Source organism: Rousettus aegyptiacus, unplaced genomic scaffold, assembly GCF_014176215.1.
Source record: "Rousettus aegyptiacus isolate mRouAeg1 unplaced genomic scaffold, mRouAeg1.p scaffold_m13_p_7, whole genome shotgun sequence".
Lineage (NCBI taxonomy): Eukaryota > Metazoa > Chordata > Mammalia > Chiroptera > Pteropodidae > Rousettus > Rousettus aegyptiacus.
Genome location: NW_023416310.1, coordinates 52,232,239 through 52,257,183, shown reverse-complemented (window position 1 = coordinate 52,257,183; position 24,945 = coordinate 52,232,239). Strand labels below are relative to the sequence as shown.

The following is a 24,945-nucleotide window of genomic DNA, read 5'->3' as shown; positions in this document are numbered from 1 at the left end:
TTTGCTTTCAGTGTAGAGTCACAGCTGGGTCACCGACAATCTCAGTATGGCAGCAAGACCTAAACTGAACAGTCGTGAAGTTGATGTGGGTAATGAAGTACTGCTAACTGATAAAATGTGCCCTTGTCTTTGAGTGGACAAGTAAAAAAGCCTGGTTCCATCCATTCACTGGTGGTGGAGTCCTCAGATATGCACATCAAGAATATGTGCAACAGAGATTGCTAATAGTAGCACAATACCCATTCTGCCTTTCCTCCCTGCAGTAATAGAACCACCAAGTTTATACCTTTCTTATAGCTAGGCGTAGCTCTGTGGCTATATTCTCACCAATATGATGAGAGTGGAAGGGATGTATGTAATACTCGAATCTTACCTTTAAAAGACAGGGAAATACTTTATATTTTTTTCCTCTTCGAGTAGCTGAGATTTGGATATAGTAGTGTTCAGTGACTTGAAACCACAAAGGGCAAACCAGGGAATAATGGATGGCAAGATGTGTGCGCAATATAATAAAACCTGAATCCCTTTGCTATCTTGTGAACTAGGGTAACCCACTCCCTGGGTGGACCACTTTGGACTTTTACATAAATATGAAGTAAATTTCTACCTTAAATAAGAGAGTATTACTCTGGTCTACATTATAGTGCCAAAGAAGTTAGGATAACTCATGCTAGCTGCTATAAAAAGTATACTAAAAATTTTGTTGGATTAACACTATAAAATTTTGGACAAAGTCAAAAAATGAAATGTCTCTTCCTGTTTTATATGTAGGTCTACTGTTTGGAGTGGATACTCAAAGCGGCAATTCAGAATTCCATGATTCTTCCATTTTCTGGCTCTACCATCTTCCCCATGTGGTTTCTATCATCACTGTACTCATCTCCATCATGTCTTGGAAAGAAGAAAAGCCATGGAGACATGTGAGAGTCTTTACTGGACCAGGACTGGGAGTGGCATATGATTTCCCCACTCATATTTCATGTCGGCACCCAACTACCTGCCCAGGGAGGCTGGGGAGAGTAGTCAAGCTCTGAGCACAGATAGAAGAAACAGGTGTGTAAATAGTTCCCTGAGATCTGCCACTGCATTCAAATCAGTCTAGAGCAATTTTAGAGACACACTTTACAAAGTAAATCTTTTCATACAGCATTTATCTAGTTTTTCTTATTCTTGAAGTTACTTCCTGACTGGCCATATCTTTGTTTATTATCTGCTACTGTGCTACCCAGCCCAGCATTAATGTAAAGAATTCTGAAGTAACATTTGAAAATCTCCTGTATCAGCAGTTATTAAGTATCATCCATATGTGTGAGGTTAATCAGAAATGACTTGCTAAATAGTGATGATAATCCCTGGAAGCCACACAAAATACAACAACCAGATGCTCACGGTTAATGGGTATCTGAATAGTAAAAAAGTGATAAGGAAAAGAATGAAGAAGAAAAACACAAATGAGAATACTAACAGTCCCAAGTCAAACTCAGTCACTAGTTCTACTATTAACAAACTACTACTGATAGAGAGTACTTTAAAAAGAAAAGAAACTAAAATTGCATCCTTTTGGTATCTATCTAAAAAATTGGTCTGATACAAGCCACAATGAATAAGAAAACATTTTGCCCAATTAGATTTCAATTTTCAATAATGTTTAGCTATTTAAAATTTTTGAATACTTCATTAAACTACAGTGCCTTTCCTTTCTGGGAAACATGCTCGTATGAAGGATGAAGTTTGGAAACTATTTAAAAATATACAAGCTACCAAAATATTCTGAAATTTTTAAGGGTTGGGTAAAAGTCATATTTGCCATGTTTCAGTAAGTCAGCTAAAGCGATTTTTTTCTCATCTCTTTATAAAATTCCCCTTGGGGATGAAAACAAGCTTGAAAAGTTTCTGTCAACAGTGTGAATTGGGAGTTCATGTTAAATAAGCCATTGAAAAGTGCAGTTTAGAATAAAATTACCATCTCAGCCGTTACCACGGGGCTCCACAGTGCATTTACAATAAGAGCTATTTTGTAATAACATCATATTCAAGTAGTTTATATATCTTTTTCATTTTTAAACTTAACTAACATGCTGTAGAAAATCTTAAAAAAAATGATATTTTCTATTCTCCTTTTCATTTTTTTGGTCCAGATAATAATATCATAACAATTATCCATACTCAGAATGATAAAGCGCAAAATTACTAGTAAAAAAAATTGACTGGTGGAAATGACATTCTCTTAACACCATTAATTTTTTAAAATATACTTTTAAAATGCTGTATAACCTAATAAGTAATTACAATTGAGTTGCTCCACAACTGTATCTTAGCTCCACTTAGCTTAGAGTCTTGCCTCAGAGAAGAGCAAGAGCAAGAGAGATTTGCATTAAGACAGGTAGATCTGAGGAAAGAGACATGGAAGAGAATTCCTGGATGTGAGAATGCTCCTTGGTGAAAAGATAGGGGCTGAAGATACAAATGTGAGTGTTTTCAGCATATTGTTAATACCTAAGGCCACAGGGATGGTAAAATCACCTGGGGGAGAAAATGCAGAAGAAAAGACATGTCTTAAGACTAAGCCCTGAAAAATGGGAACAGTTAAAGTCAAGGCAGGGAAACAAGGTAAAGCAAAGACTGAAAGGCACAGCCATAAAGCCAAGATATCTGCGTTACAGAAAGACTGAGAATTATGTCAGAATGAAAGAAAAGTAACTGATTAGATTCCCCATTACTTTTCCTGGCCTTCCTTCCTTCTTGATTGTGTGAAAACAAAGCATACCTTTTGTACTTTTCTACAGGATGACAAGAAACAGAAAAGCAGGTGTGTTGACATGCCCCAATCCTTTACCTCAGATCTCTGACAAGCTTTAATTAGTTTGCTAGTCAAGGACTTCCTAAGTAAATGTAATTCTGTCACTTCCTAAGCGTTCTCATGCTTGGTAAAATGGATCTTTTAGTTGCAGGCTCAGATAACATTTCTATATTGTCCAAAATAGTTATAAGCAATTTTGTTAGCTAATACTTTCTAATAATTTCTCCCTTGAAATTTTTGAATTAAAATGCTTAAGATTTTATTAATTGTTGTTTTGAGCTCATTAACAAATCATTCTTCTTGACATTACTTTAATTTTTAAATTTAGTTTTAATTTCTGTTTTTCCTATTTAAAGTAGTTGCTAAGTATTCACTGAAATAGAAAGTGCAAGAGGAAAAATACATTTAAGGCTTGAGTTTACTGCCAAACAGTATAAAGCAAAGAGCTATTGCTACATTTAGGTATTCACAGGCTAAATTTAGGTATTAGATTTATCATCTAATAGGGAAAATGGATTTTTATTTTAACTTATTCATTGGAATATTGAGGAAATTTGTTTAAGCCATGCTTGCATTTCAGTAAACTGCTGGTTTGGACAAGAATTAGGGTGATGCAAACAAGAAAAGGAACTAAATCCTAACTGTACAAATACTTTGTTATCTTCTGCTTGTTTGTTTTCCTCTTTTTTAATGTTAGGAGTTCACCCCTTCCCACACCTTCAATTTAATACTTTACTCTCTTTTCACTTCACTCTATATGATCAATGTACTAGCAACTGACCATTTTAGTATTTTCAGCCCATCTTTCCTTTACAAGCTGCAGACCTACTATTCAATTTGTCTTAGGCTTTTTATTATGTAAGCTAAGTTTCTCTTTTTTCATCTGTGAAATGGAGGAAAAGATACTGATTCTACCAGGTTGATGCAAGAAGTAACGAAAACTCCTAGAAATACCGAGGATGTTATCAGGCACAGAGTAAGTACTCAGCAAACACTAGCACCTGTCCCCTTTTCCCGTTAGAGACTCTAAATCATCAGCGGTCAGTTCCACACTACTGGCAAAGAGCTCCAAGTCTAAGGCAGAAGCGCTGTTCAGAGCAAAGACAAGATTCCAATGAAAGGAATTTAGAGAATTTAGGTCAGCAGCTTGGACCCACCCCCATAGGCGAATCCGAAAGCTTTATGTGGAAATAAAGAAAATTAGGATTCACCAGCTGGGCCTTAGTAACCCACTCTTTTCAATTAAGAACAAGAAATTAATAAATCGAGGTAGTATGTAGAGCACTCATTTCATAGTACCTAAGATTTCTCTTTTATCTTCTACTAAATGGAGTTTGTTTTATTAGTATACACAAAATAAACTAGAAATTATTGAAAGTAAATACTTTGATAGAAGATGTTGGTTGTGTCATTGTTAATATAGCTAGCTTATATTCTGAAACCATAATAATATCTTACTACCTAACTTCTATTGTCCTGAGCTCATGAAAAGAGAACAGAGTTAGATGCCGCCCGTTAACTATGAGTGTATTTATGTTACACAAAGGTGAACTGATGCCATGTGCACTCAAAAGTTGTAATTTGCAGTAGTTGTCCCTAAAGGTGGGAGGGCAGGGGGAGAATTGGCTCATCACATGGCCTGTGGTGGTGAATGTTTGCCAAACACAAAAAAATCCAGAGCTAAAGCAGTCACCACCACATGTACATCATATGAAATGATTTAATTTTAGCAAAATAACATTATCCATCAAATTAATGTTAATTTCAATTTTTTGCTTTTGTGATTTCTTTGGTAATTATTGTGTAAATTTCTTTGTGAATAAAGAAATGTGAATACCTAATTCCATGTTTATACTACTTTAAGTTAACTCTAGGATTTGGAAAGATTTTCTTTTGTTTTGTTTTTATTTTTTTGTTGAAAAGGGCTCCACACATTACTCAAATTTCAAAACATGGCCAACACAGCTGGTTTTATAACAAAAAGAGTATCACTACCATCTGGTGGCAGACATCAAAATTTTGAACATAATCCCAAAAGAGAAATTAATTTAACTCCAGACTGTATATACTACTCAATTAAACTCCTATTTCAGAAGTGGCAAACAAAATAACCGCCAAACAATCTACCATAGGATCTCAATTGGAAGAAACATTTCCAACATAATAACTACTTTAGTTATATGTATCTACTGTAAAAAATATATAGCAATTTAAGAAATGTGATATTAAAGAAAGCATATTTTTAAAACAATGAAATACTTTATAGTGTCTCGATTAAATATTAATATATGAGATAAAAGTAAATCCCTAAATCATAACTTCATTACTTGTACTTAGATCGTGTTTTTTAAATATGTTATTCTTTAATGAGGAAATAAGCAGTGGTTTCAAATGAAGTTATAGTATTTTAGGTACTTCATTTAACCACAAAAAGTTTACAAAAGCCGGATAAACCAAAACATTTTTCTATGCAAGAAAAATATCCCAAAATTAAAATGGAACTTAGTATAAAAATAATTAATAAAAGTGGGAAAAATACTGGGAAACAAGTTAACCATGCTATACAAAAAATTGATCAAAGAAATAAAGACTTAATGGAGTTTACATCACTTGCTTTTATCATCTCCTTTACTTTTTATAGAATTTTAATCTTTTGATAAAGATGCATGAACAACTTATTTTAACATTGTAGTGTCACCATGGAAACCATCCAAGTATATTAATCTTTGAACCTCATGAATAAAGGTAATTCTCAATAATGATATTCTCTGGATAGATTTTTTTTAAAGGGTATAATGAGACTTTTATACCTTAATTCCATGGTAAATTCATAAATAAGATATTCTACTTGGTAAATTGTATAAGAGAACATATGGTATAGCATAAAAAGGCACACGCTGTCTCAGTTCTCACAGGTTATTTACTTCTGGAATTATTTTCATCTCTGAATCTCCTGATTTTAAATCTAAATCTCCTGATTCTCTGATTTCAAATGTGTCAATGGATTTAACCACTGATGTGAGTCACACAAAGGTGACTTCTTTTATAAGAAATTACTATCAAGAGGGGAAGAAAATCAAGTTTTTTTAAGTATAAAATCGAATTTTTAAATTTTAAAACATTTTAAGTAGAGGAGACAATCATTTAGCTTTTGAGATCATTAGTAACTTTTTGAGTAAAATTTTAAAAGATCTAACTACAGAAATCACTAGAGCCTAACCTAACAGGGCCCTATGGACATTACTCAAAACAATATTAAAATGATTAAAGCGAGCTCTTCTTTGGAAATTCCTTCCCCATCAGGCTAATTCAGAAGTTCATTAAGCTTTTTGTTGTTGTTGTTGTTGTTTTGTTGTTTTATTGTTTTTATCAGATACTTAATGTTATTAAGTTGCAGATTCATCTTTCTGTAAAAGGAAATAACGAAGAAAATTCCAGAAAATTCCATTCTATCTTACTGTAAAAACCTGAACTTCATTAGCATACCGAAGTGGCGAAAGTTGAATTCCCAATAACTTGAGGTTTCTGCTTTAGTTAATCTTTGATTAAATGTAAAATGCAATCCATTCTTTTTGTAAATATGCACTAACATTTTTCCTAAGAAAATATCCAATGAATTTCTATTTTATACATGGCACTTATTTTCTAATAACTGAAAAGTGGCTACTATAAAATAGTAAAGAACACAACATTAAGAACAAACCTGTACTATTATAAGAATAGTGTCAGACACTTCTCTAATCACTTTAATGCACATCTCATGCATCCTTTCAATAATCCCTTGAGATACAAATTATTATTATCTATAATTTACATTAGAGGAGAGATTAAGTAACCTATTCAAGGTATCACTAAATACTGCGCTCATAATCTAACTTGCATGACTCTGAAGTGTATGCATACATATCCTCTACTTAAATCAGGTTAAAATAATTACAATATTGCACATTTTAAAAACTCAAAAATTAATGTGCATTACACATAAAAAATAATTTGCCTAATTTTTTTTTTTCCAATTACAAGATAATACAGTTGATCCTTGGACAACATGCGGGCGAGGAACGCCACCTCCTCCTACTGCAGTCAAAAATTCAAGTATGGCTTTTGATTCCTCAGAAACTTAAGTTGTCCCTCTGTATCCTCAGGGGATTAGTTCCAAGATACCACCCCCCACCCCTCTCTCTCACACACACACACACACACACACGCGCGCGCACACACACGGATACCAAAATCCTGGGATGCTTAAGTTCCCTGTATAAAGTGGCACAGATTAATGTGCCACATCCATAAACTCCCAACTGCCAAATAAAAACAGTACGAGTATTTAGTGGGGGAAAAAAAAAAAGCAAGCATATAAGTGGACTGGTGCAATTTAAACCTGTGTTGTTGAAGGGTCAACTATATTTTCTTGTTTTGACTTTCAGCTGACGAATAGATGAAAACTATTTTTATATACTTATATCTAGCCACCTAATCCCATTCTCACATTGAATAATGGTATACGATCATATCATAAAAAGAGGATTTTATCCGTCCTGTTGCCATGCTTTCAGGGTACTTTTCTTTATTTTAAAAGTCTGACTTTATTCCTCTAGAGTGTGTATTAGAAGTGACTGTAACATTCTTTTAATGGTACAATCTATTGAGCTACTGAAATATTTTCATTTGTTTCCTGATAATAGACTATTATTATATTCCTAAAAAATTCGACTTTTTCATATATATGCTGATTTTTTGATAAACTGCTAAATAGTACTTACTATATTTTATGTAGTTTTTTTTTTAATTTAAAGAAAAAATGAGATGGAACCATCACTATCCCTTTTTTAAAAATGTTATTTTAAAGTATCTTGAATTATTAATATTAGTTATAATTCTTAAAAAATGAAGAGCAGTGTGTCTTTTTCTATGATTGAAACAACAGTTTAAATAACACTGTGATTATCGGTTCCTTAACTCTCATAATTCACTTATGCATCTGTCTGTTCTGGTGCTTTCCAATAACAGATCTTTAAATAGCTTTCTAATATTTATATTCCTTATTCCAGTTTTCTACTTCCCCTTGGATAAATTTTGGTAATTGAAATTTTTCTAAGACATTATTCCCTTCCTCTAGGTTTTCATGTTTCATTGGTGTAGAGTTGTGTGTATTATTCTACTATGTTTCTTTTAATCTCTTGTTCCCAGAGTTACTTCTGCTTTCGCATTTGTAATCTTATATATTCTTCCTCTATATATTTTCCATTATTTGTGCCTTAAGGAATTTGTATTGGCAATTTTAAAGAAGAATCAAATTTTTATTTTACTTAACCATTTTAACATTTGTGTTCTATTTTAGTGATTAGTTTTCACTCTCACGAAAATCTGTTTTCCTAGTTTCTATTGATTTCTTTTTCTAATTTCTTAAGATAAGTCTTTAGTTTATTTTTATCTTTTTTCTTAAATAACAAAGGCATTTAAGGCTAAGAGTCTTTACTAAGCACAGATTTTACTAAGTGAGTATATTTTGTTAGAAAGAGATCATGTTTCGCATAACATATTTCCTTTTGGTTCTAAGAGTTATCTAAGAATGTTTATTAATTTTTAAATTTTTTTTTAGTTTTATAATAAAGTTGCCTAGTAATTTTTTTTTTAGTTTTCTAATAGTATAATGGAATGTGGCCCATTAAAAATATTTACTCTTTTCTGAATTTAAGATATTTTCAGGCATCTTTTTCAAAGATTAAACTTCCTAATGAATCTCTTCTTGTTTGAAAATCTGTGATTTCTATAATATAAAAATTGTTGAGAAGGAATCTCACCATTTCAACATAACATAAATTTGCAACCTCATATAAAGTCCTGTTGGATATTTTAAATATTTACCAACAAGAAATTCCTAAATGTCATTTTTCTTAAGACTGAATAAATTTTACTCAAAACTCCTCAACTTCTGGTTTTTATTTCACCCTTATCTATTCTTATCAGACACTGCAGGACAGCTATTGGCATTCTGTGTTACTGAATATTGATACAAACTTTATTCAACGAATAAAGATTTTTGTGTGTATGTGTGTATTTGATACAAACGGGGACTTGGTTTAATTTTCTCTCCTGGTTCCACATTTTGCATTGAAGGCTGAGTATCAAGTTTATATCTACTATTTTCTTATCACTCCCTTCTTATTCATATGTCCTCCAAGGGTTATCACAACAGTCCTATTATTAAGATTTCATTTCAGGGGAGGAAATGTTTAGTCTTGATAGCATAGCCCATAATATTACAGGGAAATAATATATTTAAAAACCTGTATTAAAATAATATTTTTTAGAGACTCTTTTTTTAAATCAGGGTAGGAAAACTAAGAAGAAACATAAACAATTTAGATGTCAGTAGGTATTGGAGGGATGATAAAACTAGAGTGCTAAGTCACTGTGTGAAAGTCAATTAGAGTTTTAAGGATTCTGCTGTATTAAGTGAACAAATATGAATTAGTTTAGTGTCCCTACTTTTAATAAATATTTTTAATGCACTGTCTTCATCTAAAAAAAGAATTGCAAATAAATGGACTGAAATATTTATAGAAAAGAACACTTTTAAACTGTTATATTAGATGTGCTATTCTAGATAAGCCGAGTACAAAAGCAAAGTATAAATGTATAAAAATATTAAGAAATAAAATAAAGTTTATGGGTAATGTGCTTGCCCATGCTGTATTCACTTATATCCTTCTAACTGGTTTATGGCTAGTATGAATCTAAATATATAAGCATTAAAAAAATGAAGAACGGAAACTATATTTACTCAATATTTACTTTATACCAGGCACTATGTTTTAATTATTGTGTTTCATTAACTCAATGTTAAGGATTAAATATATTGATACATAATCTGAAGTGAAAATACTGAGGCTAGGAAAAGGCAGTCTGCTTTCACCTGGACTGATGAAACTACATTTCAGACTAGATCACTCCGACTCTGAAATATCTCCTAAACCAGTCTTTCTCAAGCTATCCATGATGAAAGGCCATACTTTTGTTATTCCAGTAGCCCACAAATCAAGCTTATGTAAAATATAACAAAATAAATCATTTAAATTTTTAAAAAGATATAAGACTATAGGTCCACATTCTGTTATTAGATTCAACAGACATAAATTATTTTGTAAAATTGTCATAAAATTTTCAAAGCACTTACTCTCAATTTCAATGCTTATCGCAGACCAGTAACAACATTTCACAGATCAGGTTTAGTCCAAAAATTAGAACCTGAGTAGCTAACATACTCCCAAATGTAAGAGCCTATCAACATTAGCTGTTTCTATTCTTTAAAAAAAAACTTATAGAGCTTACAAATATTGTAACAAAATGAAAAATGTGCATAGATAAAAGAAAATGTTTCAACAATGTTACATACAAAGATGTCCACTCCTAATCCTTAGAAATTGTGACCGTATTACCTTAAGTGGCAAAAGGGATTTTGCAGATGTGATTAAAGATCTCAAGATGGAGAGATTATTTTAGAATATCTGGGTGGCCCCAATGTAATCAAAAGGGTCCTCATAAGAGAGAGGTAGGAAAGTTAGAGTCAGAGAGGAGATGTGACGGTAGAAGCTAAAGTCCGAAAGACAGATTGAGGGTGCTTTGCTGCTGGCTGCAAAGACGGAGGAAAGTACCACTGCCAAAGGATGCAGGAGCACACCAGATGCTGAAAATGAGAAGGAACGTCCTCCTTAAAGAACTCACCCCTACTGAATACCTTGATTTTAGATCTCCTGACTCCCAGAACTGTGTAATAAATTTCTGTTGTTTTAAGCTATTAAAATTATGGTAATTTGTTATAATAGCTATTGAAAAATACAGATTTTGGTTCTAGGAAGCAGATGCTGCCATAACAAATACCTAAAACGTAGAAGTGGCTTTGGAATTGATGATTGGCAGAGGCTGGAAAAATTTTGAGAATCATGGTAGAAAAATCCCAGATTGCCTTGAGCAGACTGTTGATAAAAATATGGATACAAAATGCCTTGCTGGTGAGGAACATGGTAGATAGAGAAAACCTATATTATCTTAGAGAATATCTAACTCATTATAAATGGTCTGTTATTAGAAATACAAACATTAAAGGAGATGCTGGTGAGGAACTGGTGGAAAGGAAATGAGGAATGTTATAAGCGTACCTTGAAGATATTGCAGGTTTAGTTCCAGACCACTCCAATAAATTGAGTATTTCAATAAAGTGAATATCACAATAAAGTAAATATTATAATAAAGTGATTCACACAGAGTTTTTGGTTTCCCAGTGCAATTAAAAGTTGTTTTCACGATTCTGTAATCTATTCGGCGTGCAATAGCATTATGTCTATAAAAACAATATGTAAACCTTAATTAAAAAAAAATTACTTTATTGCTAAAAAATGCTAGCAAACATCTCAGCCGCAGTCAATTATAATCTTCTTGCTGATGGAGGGTCTTACCTTCAATTTGTAAAAAACAATATCTGCCAAGTACAGTAAAGGTAAGCTCAATAAATTGAGGAATGCCAGTATTGGAAGCTGGAGGAAAGGAAATCTCCATTATATAGAGTGGCAGAAAGCTTAGCTAAATTGTTTCCTACAGTTAGGTGGAAATCAGAAATGTACGGGATGAACTTGGATATTTAGCCAAGGAGATTTCAAAGCAAAGTGTTGAAAGAGTGGTCTGGTTGCTTCTTCCTGTTCATAGCAAAATGTGAAAGAGAATGACATAGATAGAGGGAAGAACTGTTAAGCTAAAAGGAACCAACAATTGATAATTGAGACAATTATCAGCTATGCAGATTGCAAAAGGCACTAAAATTTAGAAGACTCACTTTTAGGAAAGCAATGTCTATAGAGAAAGCCAATCATGTATCTGATTAATGTCTGGCTAACGCCTCAGAAAGTTTAAAGCTCAGAATGCTCTGTCATACAGAAAGCCCTTTAAGGAGATCAAAAATGTGATTCAGGGATCCTCTCAGCCATTTTAGCAAAGACAAAAAAGGAGTTGAGATCATGCAGGAAAGTTCTGAGAAACAGCCTGTTTCTAATAGAGTGAATCCCAGAGACATACAGTGGAGAAACACAAGTTTTAAGAATATTCTATCAGTAGATAGAAATACTGTTGTCAGTTTAGAGTGAAAGAGACAAAAAAAGAATAAAATTCAAAAAGGCTGCTGGTCTCTCAAAATTCTACTGACAAGAAATGGAGCTGATAAAAATACTCACCTGAAAAAATATATGCTACTCTTTCTGAAAAAGGAATAACAATTTTTAGGATGGAGAACCAAGCCCAGAGGGCAGAGCCTCAAGCTACAGAGAATTATTCTCAGGCTTTGAATTTAATTGAGTTTGCCCAATTGGATTTCTAAATTTCTTAAGATTAGTATCCTTTTTCCCTACCACTTTCTCCCTTTTTAAATGGGAATGACTATAACTATTATCCTATACCTATCTCACTAATGCATTTTGAGAGTCTATAATTTTATTGTCTAGTTTCACAGGTAAACAGATAGAAAGGAATTTTGCTGGAGGATGGATAATAACTAAAACCTTACCCATACCTAAGTTAGCTGATTTAGATAAGATTGGAACTTTTAAGATGATGAAATTTAGATAAGATTGTTGGACTTGAGATGACGCTATATAGTGCATTGAGACTTTGGGGGATCTGAGAATGTGGTAAATGTATTTTGCATGTGGAAAAGGTGTAAATTAGGCAGGGCAGATAGAGGACAGAATATAGTAAACTGAATTATGATCCCCAAAGATGCCTATGTCCTAATCCCTGGAAACTGTGAATATGTCACCTTAAATGGGAAAAGAAACTTTTCAGAGGTGATTTGTTTAAGGATCTTGAGATAAGCCAATTATTCCAGAGTGTCTGAATGGATCCAAAATAATCATAAGGGAAGCAGGAGGAAATAGGAGGACAGAAGCAGAGAACAGAATCAGAGAAAGATATGAACATGCTACATTGCTAGCTTTGAATATGGAGGAAGTGGCCAATGAAGGCCTGTGGCCTCTAGAAGCTAGAAAAGAGAAAGGAAATTTTCTGCTAGAGCCTCCAGAGGAAATGCAGCTCTGTCAATTCCCTGACTTTAGGACTTCTGATCCCTAGACTCGTAAGGAAATAAATTTGGAAAACTTTAAACCACTAAGTTTATGACACTGTGTTATTATGGCAGCTACTGAAAACCAATATGAAGGGCCTCTACTTAATTTAGTATAATATTTCTTTACAAATATACCATAAAAATCTTTAATTGTAACATTCCACGAATTTCTACGTTAATATAGAAACGAATATGCTTCACAAGACATTAAAATAAACTTTTAAAACTTAAAAATCTTGAGAATATTTTTTCTATTGAGTCATCTTATGGAAATGTGACAACTGTGACAACACAAAAATGGAACATTTCCTCATTCCAACATGATGAATTCTCCCTTATAAAATCAATAAACAGTAATTCAATAAGTAATTTTTGTTCTTCAATAGTCAATGTAGTTCTTCATAACTGTGCATTAGCATCTGAAAGTATGCTAGGAATGGTTTATTTAGACTATGAATCCATTACTGCAAATGAGAGGCCCCTTCACCAAGTCCCCCTCTTTAATTATCTCATCAACTTAATTTCAAAAATCACATGAAGAGTTTTTTAAAAGGCACTTGAAATCTTATTGGGCAATAAAATTGTCCATAGTTCAGGCAGTAATATACATTAAGTAATTAGCATTACAGCATGATTTATTCACCCTTAAGCATTTCTAAGTTCTATGGGGAGTCATGATAAGAATGTACACATGTCACAATAGAAACACACAGGTATAACAAAGTGTTCTAATACATCCCTTACCTGTGTGACAAGTGGCTCCAGAAGCCTCTCCACTGTTAGTGTCCGGATTTCCAAACTTTTGGGGTCCCATTTTAAGATGATGGGTGAAGTTGCCGAAGTCATGCTCCCTGTGGAAACACACATTGTCAGCTAGCAATAACAATTACTGATATAATCCATTATCTTGGTGGTTCAAAATGAATAAGTCACCAAAACTTAGAACATACTCAAGATTACCTGTCTGGTCCAAACTCGTCAAGACAGAGATGGAGAAATCAAAACCAGAGATGCATGAGGTGGTAATGTTGACATCAGATTAGAAACTAAGGGTTCCCAAAGTCATCTTATACATTGGACAGACTCTTGGAACACAGTTGACCCTGAAATATTTCACTCCTCAAATATTTAGTACATACACTCATCTATATCTACATGCTGGAGAAGACCTGGACCTTTTCCTGGAGTAGTTTATGGTTTCAAGGTCAAGACAAACCAAAGTAGGTCACAATTATGCCTCAATGTGACCTGTGCTGTAATCAAGGAATGCAGAGAGGGCCATTGGAGAACTGAAAAAAGGATACTAAAGTCACCCTGGGGAGACCAAGGATGACTTTCAGGAAGGACTGTAAATCCACCATGACCACCAGATGAAGGACTCGGGTCATAACAGAGATCTATTTTGTTTTTTTCACATCCTAACTGACCACTGATGAATTATACTCCCTGTGGCAGCTGTTTCATTCTCTTAAATAGGAAAAATATCTTGCCAACTGAGTGGCAACAGTTCTGAAAATTAGCTTGTGGCTATTTACTTGCACTCTGATTATTCACTGCATTTAAATTCTTGTCCCATAAAATTAGTGTCTGATAAGGTTATTCATTTGTTTCTAAAGCAATCCTCTCCTAAGAACCACTGATGTGCAGGTAGCAGCCTCCTACATATAAAGCACAAAATATGGTTCTGGCCTCAACAGAATAAATTATACATCCTATGGAGAGGGTTGGAGTGTTTCTCACCATGAAATTGATTGCTCTTTGCTGAATATATTCCAACAACTAACCACTGGACAAGCAACCTCAGATTGTACAAACTGAATCTGAATCATCTGCTTTAATATCACCATAAATCAGACTGTTCATAGCTGTTCTCTTTTGAATCAATGTCTGCACTCAACTCCATCCTTATAAACAAATGTAAATGATTATTTCTATTAAAATTAACACTATGAAGAAGGCCTATCACAACAGGCACTTATCTCTTTACTGCCCTGCTACAGCTAATCTTTTCATAAATAAACCCAAAAAATCTGCTTCAGGGAAAAAGTAAAAGGCATAGACGCAGTATGCTGGTATTTTACCTCCTTCCAAATGCCATGTTTTAAATAAACTAAGGGTAGTGATCCAACCATACAGACTGACTTAGATGTGGGTTCCTTCACAACAACAATATTTGGCACTGATATGCTGCCTGCCCTCCAAAAAACTAAAAATACTTCATATATTCCCCATTCACACTACCAACTGCTATATAGCAGCTCTGACATGCATGCAATTCTGCTGCTGGCCAGCACACCTTCCTGGGCTGTGGTAGAATGAAGATGCCAGACGCTTTCTACATACACGAAATATCTTCATCCTTGCTGAAACCAGATCTACTTAAGTAATTTGAGTCCAGTATTTATGACACACTTATTGCAAGTTTCCGGAGGAGTTCCATGGAAACTTGTGTCAAGCCCTGATGGAATAACGAGTAGCATAATATGATGATGCACAAGGAAGTCCTATAGGAAAGGTGGATCACTAGTAGTGAAGTAATTTTAACATAACAGTGAAGGATATTGGGTAGAACACTGTAGACAACTGCCATTAGTATGGGCATGCTATGCGTAAAAGCTGTTAGATCAAGGAAGATACAGACAACCTTTTACAGATGCTCCAATTCAAAACTGAAGAAATGACACTCAGGAAACACCAAGGAAAGTAACAAAGATGGTGGGACAAACACATGAAAAACCCTAATCTGGCAAGCACCAAGCAGAAATGGGAGACACTGAACGAAGACCTCCAGCCAACTGTGAGCCAAGAAACAGAGTTAGAACATTGAGTCCTGAATGTCACAGAGGTCTTATAAGTCTAAAAAGAAAAGGGCAAGAGTTACCAGGCCAATCACTTGACTTAACTTCTTCTTATGGGGATCAATCATTTCAGCTACTTCTTGTGACACGGGTAAAATTCAATAACAAAAGGCAAGGAAAGGTTATATGGTATTAATTTGTCGAGGGGAAAAGCTAGTCGTAGAAACTTTAAATGCACTTTTTCCAGCCACAGTTTTCAATATGGTTTGCACTAAAACTAGGATTATATCTCTATCCCACTTATTTTTACAATTTCGTGTACAATTTATATTTGCAAAGACCAAAAGTATGGGGTAGAAGAGGGACTGCAAAATTTCTACCTCTAAACTGCAAAATTTCTACCTCTAAACCCAAAAGGTTGATATTTAATATTCTTACTGAACTGCCTCTGAGTTGCATCTCAGCTTCATGTCATTTATTGAGCATGAGGCAGAGGAAGATAAGAAGCTCTTTTGGTTGCAATATTTGAGCTCATATAATACTTGCAATCTATTGTTTCCAGAAGTGTTTATGTCCTGCTGTTTCGGGAACACAACTGATTTCTACCTGTATGTATTAGTCCTTATATTATAAACATTTTCCCATCAAAGCCCTCAGCTGAGTGAAATTGTATAAAACCAGAATAAAATTGATTCTGTTCCAGATTAGTAATCATAATCATAGTCTTCTAGATTCACCTATTGATAACTTCTGCCTCCATAGTGCAAATAAGGACAAATGATGACAGAAAAGAGGAAACGTGTCAAATATTCTCTAAATATCGTCTAGAGCAAAGACATAGGGCAACTGGAGTCAGTAAGTAGAAATGACCGTTCAGTATATTGCCCCCACAACAAACACACACGATGATTAACTCCAAACCAAGAATGTCATTCAGTTGTACTTTTAATGTTTATAAATTATGAAAGTCAAGAAAAATGCATGGGCTTTTAAGGTATATTATTATTATTATTCAGCAAATAGTCACTCCCTTTCTTATCCCTCACTTCCATGAGAAGAGAATACTTCCCTACCCTATTGATATAGAGCTTTGGCCAATGGAATGTTAGGAAATAGACATTTGAAAGGTACTTGCTTGGTTAGACTTGCCCTCTTGTTCTAATGCCTTCTGCTATGACAGTCGTGAATAGCCCACTGATCCAAAAAGGAAGAAAGACACATGAAGCAAACCCAAATCCAAGCTAAAGCTGGAACCAAGCCCAGCTGAGCCAAGTCTGTTCAGCCAACTCTCAAACAAACTACAGACACAGGGTCAAGAAATAAATGCTTGCTGTTGCATGTCACTGAGATTTTGTCATTATCTGTTATTCAGCAACAGACACACAATGCTGTCAAAAAGACTTTTGTTTGAATTGAAGTCCTAAAATTTACCAACTCTGTGTGTGATGTTGTCCAGATTACCTACCCTCTCTGAGCCTGTTTCTTCAAATGAAAAATCGTGATGACTGTTCTAAGTCTAAATAACTTACTGGAGAGAAAACATTTCTTAAAATATTAGTTATTATTTTTATTATTATTCTCCAAAATTTAAGTATCTTTTTGTGTGATGCTTTATTTCTAGGAATAATAAGTAAACACACATTAAAAACAGATATCCAGATTAAAACTCATCTGTGTGGAACATCCAAACTGATTCAAATGAGAAGGCAAGAGAACAGATGAAGTGTGTAGTCACACACACCAGGCTTTCATCTTTCTAAGGTTGGAGTGACACCGAAGGGGACTGAAGCTCGGCCTTTCCAAAACGAGCCTTTCGGGATACTGATGTTAAGCTGGTTATTAAGAAACACAGGATGCAGAAAGAACTTTTGACCTTCTCTCTTTCTGCCTAAGAGATAAAGATTGAAAGGTCCGCTCCAGGAAGGGAATCTTAGAATATTCACCTTAGCATTAGATATGAAGTTTCCAAAAAGGAGTCTGTTAACTGGATTGCCCCTGTATCCCATTGTTTCTGGGTTGCCCAGCAACAATTTGCTTGCCACGTATGTTCCATGTATTCCATTCTTTTTCTCTACCTGCCAATTGCCTAATATTCCTCTTCCAAAATCCCAACACTGCCCTCTTTCTCCTTTGTCCATAATGGCATATAAACCCCAACTGCCCAATGCCTCTTCATGTCTCATTATGGCACTCCCAAACGTGCATTCATGTAATAAACTTTGGACATTTTCTCCTGTCAATCAGTCTCTGTTAATTTGATTATTAGCCCAGAAAGAAGAACTTAAGAAAATGGGAGAAAAATTAATTTTTTTTAGCCCCCACAACATGTTGCCTGAAATCAACTCTACATCGGTACAAGTAATGTAGTCTGTTATGCATCTGAAAACAATTCTATGTAAAGCAAATACATTTTTTCACAATTATTTAATATTTTTAAAGCACATATTTACTTGCTTTTGGCAAGGCGATTTTGAATATTGGCTGAACAGAATGAAAAAGTAAAACACTTCAGTAATAAACCCCAACATCACAATTTTATAAGAGTAAGAACAAGCTTTTAGCAATTTTTTAATCTCTGAGATTTTCTTCTTGAAAAGTGTCAAATTGCATAAATATGAAAGGTGGTAACACAGATTATATGGTAATACCTTACTTAATTTCAGACTCTCCATGGGGTTAAGGAAGAAGCATGGGTTAGAATGCTAGTAGCCACTTGTCACTGACAACATTAAAAACAAAACCTTATGAAAAGATGAGCCAGAGTAAAACAAGCTCCCTTATGAGCAGCCAAGGATCAAGTGCCTTGTTTCTTGGACAGTGTCTGATACACGGAAAATCTTTCAAGGATGGATATCCCAAGGAACACCTTCAAATGACAAATACATTAATGCAGAGCATAATTCACTGCAGACATTCCCCTTTCCAGACATTCCTGGAAAAGACTTTTTGAACCATCTGTCTCACCTTGCTGAGTTCTCACCACTCCTTCCACTGCTCTTTTTGCAAAGAGATGGTCCAGGATGATTTCCCGTTGTCCAATGGACTACCCCAACCCGCCTTCTTTCCATGCAACTTTAGCTTTCTCTTCACCTATACAGAGCACTATTACCAACAAACTATATGAGGCTTTATTAGATGACAGGTTAGCTTCTGTTGACAGGCAAATAATGAAGTTGATGACTAATAGTGAATTTATTCATGTATTTCCTTCCATACATGTGTTGAGTCAGTTTACTTAAGCTAAGCTTCAGTTTCATCACATGTAAAACAAGTATGATAATAACCTTAGGTAATTCATAGATCTATCCTCAGAATCGATAAAATAACTGCATATGCAAAAAGTGATTTTTTTTTCTTCTATGCGCTGATAACTACCTAAGTACCATCCTCACTAATTCAAGATACCCATTGGGGTGGCAGCCAATGGAGCTCCCACTTGGAAAGATGCTTGAACAGAATGCTTTGGTGAAAAGCGAGAAATACGAGAAAAGATGATTTTCTAAATTTCAAGAATCAAGCCTGGAAAACCTGAATCATACTGTTTCTTCCATGAGAAATAATAATACTGGCTAATGACCTAGCATTATTATTATCTCCAGTGTACAGACACAGAAGCTGAGGTATAAAACAATTAAGAAAGTTGCTCAAGGTCACAAAATTTGCATCACAATGTTTGCTTTGCTGCTTCTAAAGAAGAATCCCTAGGCTTAGGTTTATGCTAGCAATGTCACCCGGCTCTGAACCATGGAGGAAGATAGAGATAGACGGTAATAGAAAAACCAGGAGCCAGCCCCTCCTAGAGAATGAGAGAAGGGGGAAAAGAAGAGGGACACAAAGGAATGCTAAATGGCAGGTGCCTTCCTAATAGGAAATGTGCCTTCACTTCCTAGTGAGACAGAGCAGGTCCCAACTTCAATTTCCTCCAGCCACCTTTGGTCATATGTGGTAAAAACAGGATGCTGTTTGTGGTGCTGGGCCTATAAGCAACAGAGCACTTTGGTAAAGCCAATACAAAGATCCTTTGATGAGTTATTCTAGGTAAATAAAATTTTACCCCCTCCCCCCCATGCTGCACTTGTGAATATATTACGTTACATGGTAAGGGAGACTTTGCAGATATAATTAAGGTTACTAATCACTGGATCTTAAAACAGGGAGATGATCCTGGATCATCCAGGTGGGTCGAATGTAAAGCTGAGGTTTTAAATACAGCTTTCTTCTGTTTATGGAGAATAGAAGAAGAGACAAAAGAGATGCATCAAACAAGGATGTCTGATGAAGTAGAAGAGGAAGGTAGAGGGACTTGAAGCGTGAGAAGAACTTGACCCACTGTCGCTATAAGGAGCCACATGGAAAGCAGGAAAAGGAATATGGGTAGATTCTAGGAGCTACGAGCAGGCCATGGCTGACAGTCAACAAAGAAACAGGGACCTCAGCTCTACGACCACCAGGTACTGAATTCAGCCAAAAACCTGAACAAGATTGGAAGTGGATTCTTCCCCAGAGCCACCAGTAAAAAGATAGCTCCATCAACACCTTGGTTTCAGCCTGTGAGATGCTATGCAGAGGACAAAACTAAGCCCACCGGGGTTTCTGACCCTCAGAGACCATGTGCTAACAAATTTACATTGTTTTCGGCTGCTAAGTTTATGGTAAATTTTTATGGCAGAAATAGAAAATGAAAAAAAATAGAAAGGAAATTTGTATGTGCATCATGAGATTGAGGGCATACTCACGCACCGACTGCTGGGACCCATTCTGGAAGTTTCTAACTCCTTAGGTCTGGGGTGGGTGTGAAAATTTGCTTCATTTTTGTTTTTTTGTTTTTTGTTTTTTGGGTTTTTTTTTTTTTTTCATTTGTAGTAAGTTCCCCGATGATGCTAATGCTTCTAGTCCAGGAACCACACTTCGAGAATCACTGTTGCGAGCAAAGACCACCAAGGCCACATATGCCAGTAAGACACCGGTGACCAGGAGGATGCAGAGTATCTCTGTGGAGATCCCAGGACCAGTGAGAGTAACACCCTTCTTATTATTAAAGTTATCACTGTAACTGTCGTTATTGTATTTTCTGAAAGGTACCTATGCTTTTCAAGGGTCCAATGCCTTTAAGTGTTTCTCAGTGGGGAAGTAGAATGCCATTTCAAAATCACATGTGATTTTTAAACCCCAACGTGCACCAGTTCCCAATATTCCTGAAGGTTCCAATAGCTCCCCCAAGACACCTTTGCTTGTCAGAAACACTGTCATACTAGTGATCGATGTGAAGCATGTAAAGTAACAGTGGGAGAAAGTCACACCCCTCAGTTCACCAAAAAGCAGAAATGGTTAAGAAATACTTGCTAAATAAAAAAGAAATGTTTCCCAAAAAACTGTGTTCCTAAAATATCTAAAATGTTTTGAGAGCTACAAAAATTTGTCTTCCAAATATTTTGTCTAATAAACAGCACTTGTAATTTTTGTTGTTAAAAAAGGAAGTTACCTCTAATATCCAGGTACCGTATTATAAGAGGGGCTTTTTACTGGAGTTGAGGAGAATATAGTGAACATAGGCATCAGACGCAGGAGTAAAAGTTGAGAAACAAAAACACAGAAAGAAGCATTTGATTATTCTTCAGATATCCTTAGGGAGCAAAGGGCACCCTGATTCCCACCAGAATAAACTTCCCTACAACAGAACCAAGTGTAAACGGAGGCAGGGGAGAAGGGTATTGGGCAATTTTCCTGATGCCACCCTGAGTATAGAAATGGCTTGGCCTACTGGCCTATTTACAAGTACTAATTCTTACTTTCCTCCATAATTTTGTTGAACTTAAGCTCATTTCCTCTTACTTTGACTTTAAAGAAGCAATGTATTGCCCATCACTGTCCTCTACAAAATAACCATTCAAAGCCACGGCTCAGTGAACTGAGGGGTGATCTAAATGCAAGTCACACTGCAATTATAGGATGAATCACCATTTTTGTACAAAATTGAAGTGATGTGTAATTTCCAACTGTTTTGTGCTATTTGCAAAGGAAGGGGCGGAGCAATGATCTCTGCTACTATGAAAGCAAAGTTTAACATTACCTTCAGGTATTAAAATATCTGCAAGACCTCTATGTATGATAAACTCATAGTTTTAATAAAACACCCAAAGCAACACTGCTGAACAAAATGTCATTCTAATAATTTCAAAAGACTATAATAACACTTCATGTCTAAGCATAAATACCTACCAAAAATTACCTTAATTTTTTTAAAAAGCACATATTAAATAACCATAAAACTTATATATCCTCTTTGGAGCTTCTTATTCCTTCTATTCAAATAAAGAAAACTTCAACAAAAAAGTATACAAAAAAACATCCACAGCCTCAAGACTTTCAGGATGACAAGTTTAGATTAATAATATACAGCCTAGAGCTTGCTGATTAAAAAAAAAATAACTATGTCTACATCTTACTGAAATGGGCTTTTATACTTACAATAGCATAATCATAAAATTTAAAACTATGTGCTAACTTAATAGAAATTCACTACTCCTAGAGAATGCTAATAGAAACTCAGTAATTTGAAATTCAGAATGAAAGCTAATATCTGTCAAATTCATTTTCTTGCTTTTCACTACATTCATAGCCTCATCATTTAAATTCATTTTGGAGCATAAACAGCCTCAATCTATTCCTAAATTATGGCTTTTTTTCCACTTCAGTATGAATATAAGTGATAACCAGGTAGGCAGTGCTTACTCTACATGTAACTTTAGATGTCCAAAGTTCCACCAGGATTCAGTTTTTCTAAACAAAATACACTTGACCAAATGTTAACATTGTTTTACCTGTTTGTTATCCTTTAGCAACACTGCAATTTAGATATGGGCAGTAGATTTCAAAAGTGAAAATAAAAACCGTTATTATTTCAGACAACATATTATGAGGAATTATCTCTATAGTCCAAAAGTAACTTCAAATTATTTAATAGGAACACAGCTTCTTTGGCAATTAATTTATTTTGTGTCCTTCTAACCTCCTATAAATTAGAATTACACATGCAATGACTCTAATGAACTCTAATCTTCACCAGAATTTCACATTTCATATTCAGATTACAGCGAAATAACCACCAAATTGCTCCCTTATCTTTAACTCTTTAGTATAATTCAGTCCAAACTACTTATCTGAAACACTCTTTTTCTAGCTAAACAACTATTTAACTAACTCTCTTTTCCTCTCCAACAAGTCTCAAGTTCTCTTGCAGTAAGGCCACTTTCTGACTGTGGTCTATTGAGTCTCATTTCTTTACATTGAGTCTTCTGCTTCAGTCAGGTTTATAATACACGGTTCATGCCACCTCCCAAAGTCCCCAGCAGGAACACCCTCCTTTTCCTCCTCCAGTATCCAAATACTGACATCCTCACTCGGTCTTCTCTATAATCCCTAAATTGCTACTGGATTACAGTCAGTAATAGAAGATCTTACCGTATTCTTAACTGTCTCATTGTTAAGAAACTGACATTTGTTTTACATAACCCACTAGATTATAAACTCATTTGGCAAAAATCAAGTTTTAACTTCTTTTCTATCATCTATAGAATACAATAGAGTGTCAGGTTCACCATAAATGTTTAAGTATGCACATATAAAATATGATTCAAATATTTATCTAATTCAAGTATCAATTTTTTCATCTTTTCAATAGTGGGATTCATTTCCTAGAGAATAATAGTTTTAAAAATGTCTTTCAGACACATTTTAGATGTTTTGTTTGTTCAGTATTTACTAGAGACCTAAAACAAATGGTACCTTGGTATAGTTTAGAGAACTAATTTCTAATCAGGTTTCTTTTTATTTATATATTTTTTAAAATATATAGTTTCACTACTTATTTTAAGTGGATCACTAGTTTTTATTTATTATGTTTTAAAATTAAGCATCATTTTTGTTTAGGAAAAAGTAAACCTTGGGGCTTCCTTTAGCAAACTAGAGGTCTGCTTTGATATTTGATTCACTGCTGAGTTAGGTACACATGAGGAACATTTTGCAAAGGATGGTACAAGCTCTGCAAGTTGACCCACAGTACCTCTTAGAACATCTTCTGTCACCTCATTGACCTGAATTGCCTTTTGTCCCAAAGGCCCAGTGACTTTTCTTTTCTCTGAATTCCATCGGCACAGCATTCTGTCTAATTAAAATGATCATCACCTAATATTTAATTTGAATACAAATTGCCTGTGTTGCTTTCTATTTGTTTTATAGAAGTTTTGTCCTCTCTAATACACTCAGAGGCCGGGACTCTGCTCCCTTCACAATGACTACCACACTGTGCAGGAATTAATAAAAATGTTATGAGCATGTGTGGACTTGATTCGTTGCCAAGTTCAAGTCTCACAATCACACAGACACACACACACACACACACACACACACACACACACACACACACAAATGACTATTTAGTTAAAATTCACTACCAACCCTCTTATGCAGAAAGATTTTCAACTCAAAATGCACCCCTTTAGATGCTACTTATCAGAAAAATGAAACAAAAAGGGGATTTCCTCCCTCAGAGTACCTTCAATGAGCAGAGAAGTTAACCCCATATGCTCTGATTCCTTCTTAGTTCACTTTCCCACCCATTCATTCATGCTGTGGGAAATACCAAGGTATACCAGACTGGCTTAATGCTGATTCATGAGTTAAGACTTGCTCTCGTTCATCAATTTGTAAAAGCAGAAACCATCCACCAAGGAGTGCTCAGAGGGTGAGTTCAGCTAGGTATGGGCATCTGTAGGACCGTTATCCTTCCATTTAGACAAGGCACTTAGATCAGGTGATAGAGAGGTAACCAACGGCACCAAATTTTGCATGTATCAACAGAGTGATATTGTGCAAGAGAATAATCAGTGCCCTTTGAATTGCTGCCAGAAAAATACTGAAAACAAAAATAAGCAAGATTATGAAAAAGCATTCAAGTAACCCCAGGATGGGAAGTCAAGAAGACAAAGTAATCATAATACTAAGATATGATATAAAAAAATAAAAACAGATATTTAGGTAAGAGCTATTTAAACTTGTTAAGTGATTATAATAATACTTAGCACTTAAGGACTTGTATTTTTTAAGTGAGCTCTAGTGGGTTATTGTATTTTATTTTAAAAGTCAACGTTAAATCCACACATGTGCTGGTGATTTAATAAGGAATTAAGTTGCAGAGACTCATAGAGAAATGATATAAACTTAATACCCCTGCC

General features: G+C 34.8%; 1 protein-coding gene across 6 annotated transcripts in view; it reads right to left on the bottom strand.

The window, feature by feature from the left end:
- Positions 1–24,945, bottom strand: part of CTNNA2 (catenin alpha 2) — a 967,153-nt gene that overhangs the window by 835,086 nt on the left and 107,122 nt on the right. For all 6 annotated transcript variants that reach the window (XM_016123449.2, XM_016123443.2, XM_016123447.2 and 3 more), the window contains exon 2: positions 13,659–13,765. In XM_016123449.2, the coding sequence (XP_015978935.1) occupies positions 13,659–13,760 (102 nt within the window). In that variant the 5' untranslated portion in view covers positions 13,761–13,765. The remainder of the gene's footprint in view (positions 1–13,658; positions 13,766–24,945) is intronic.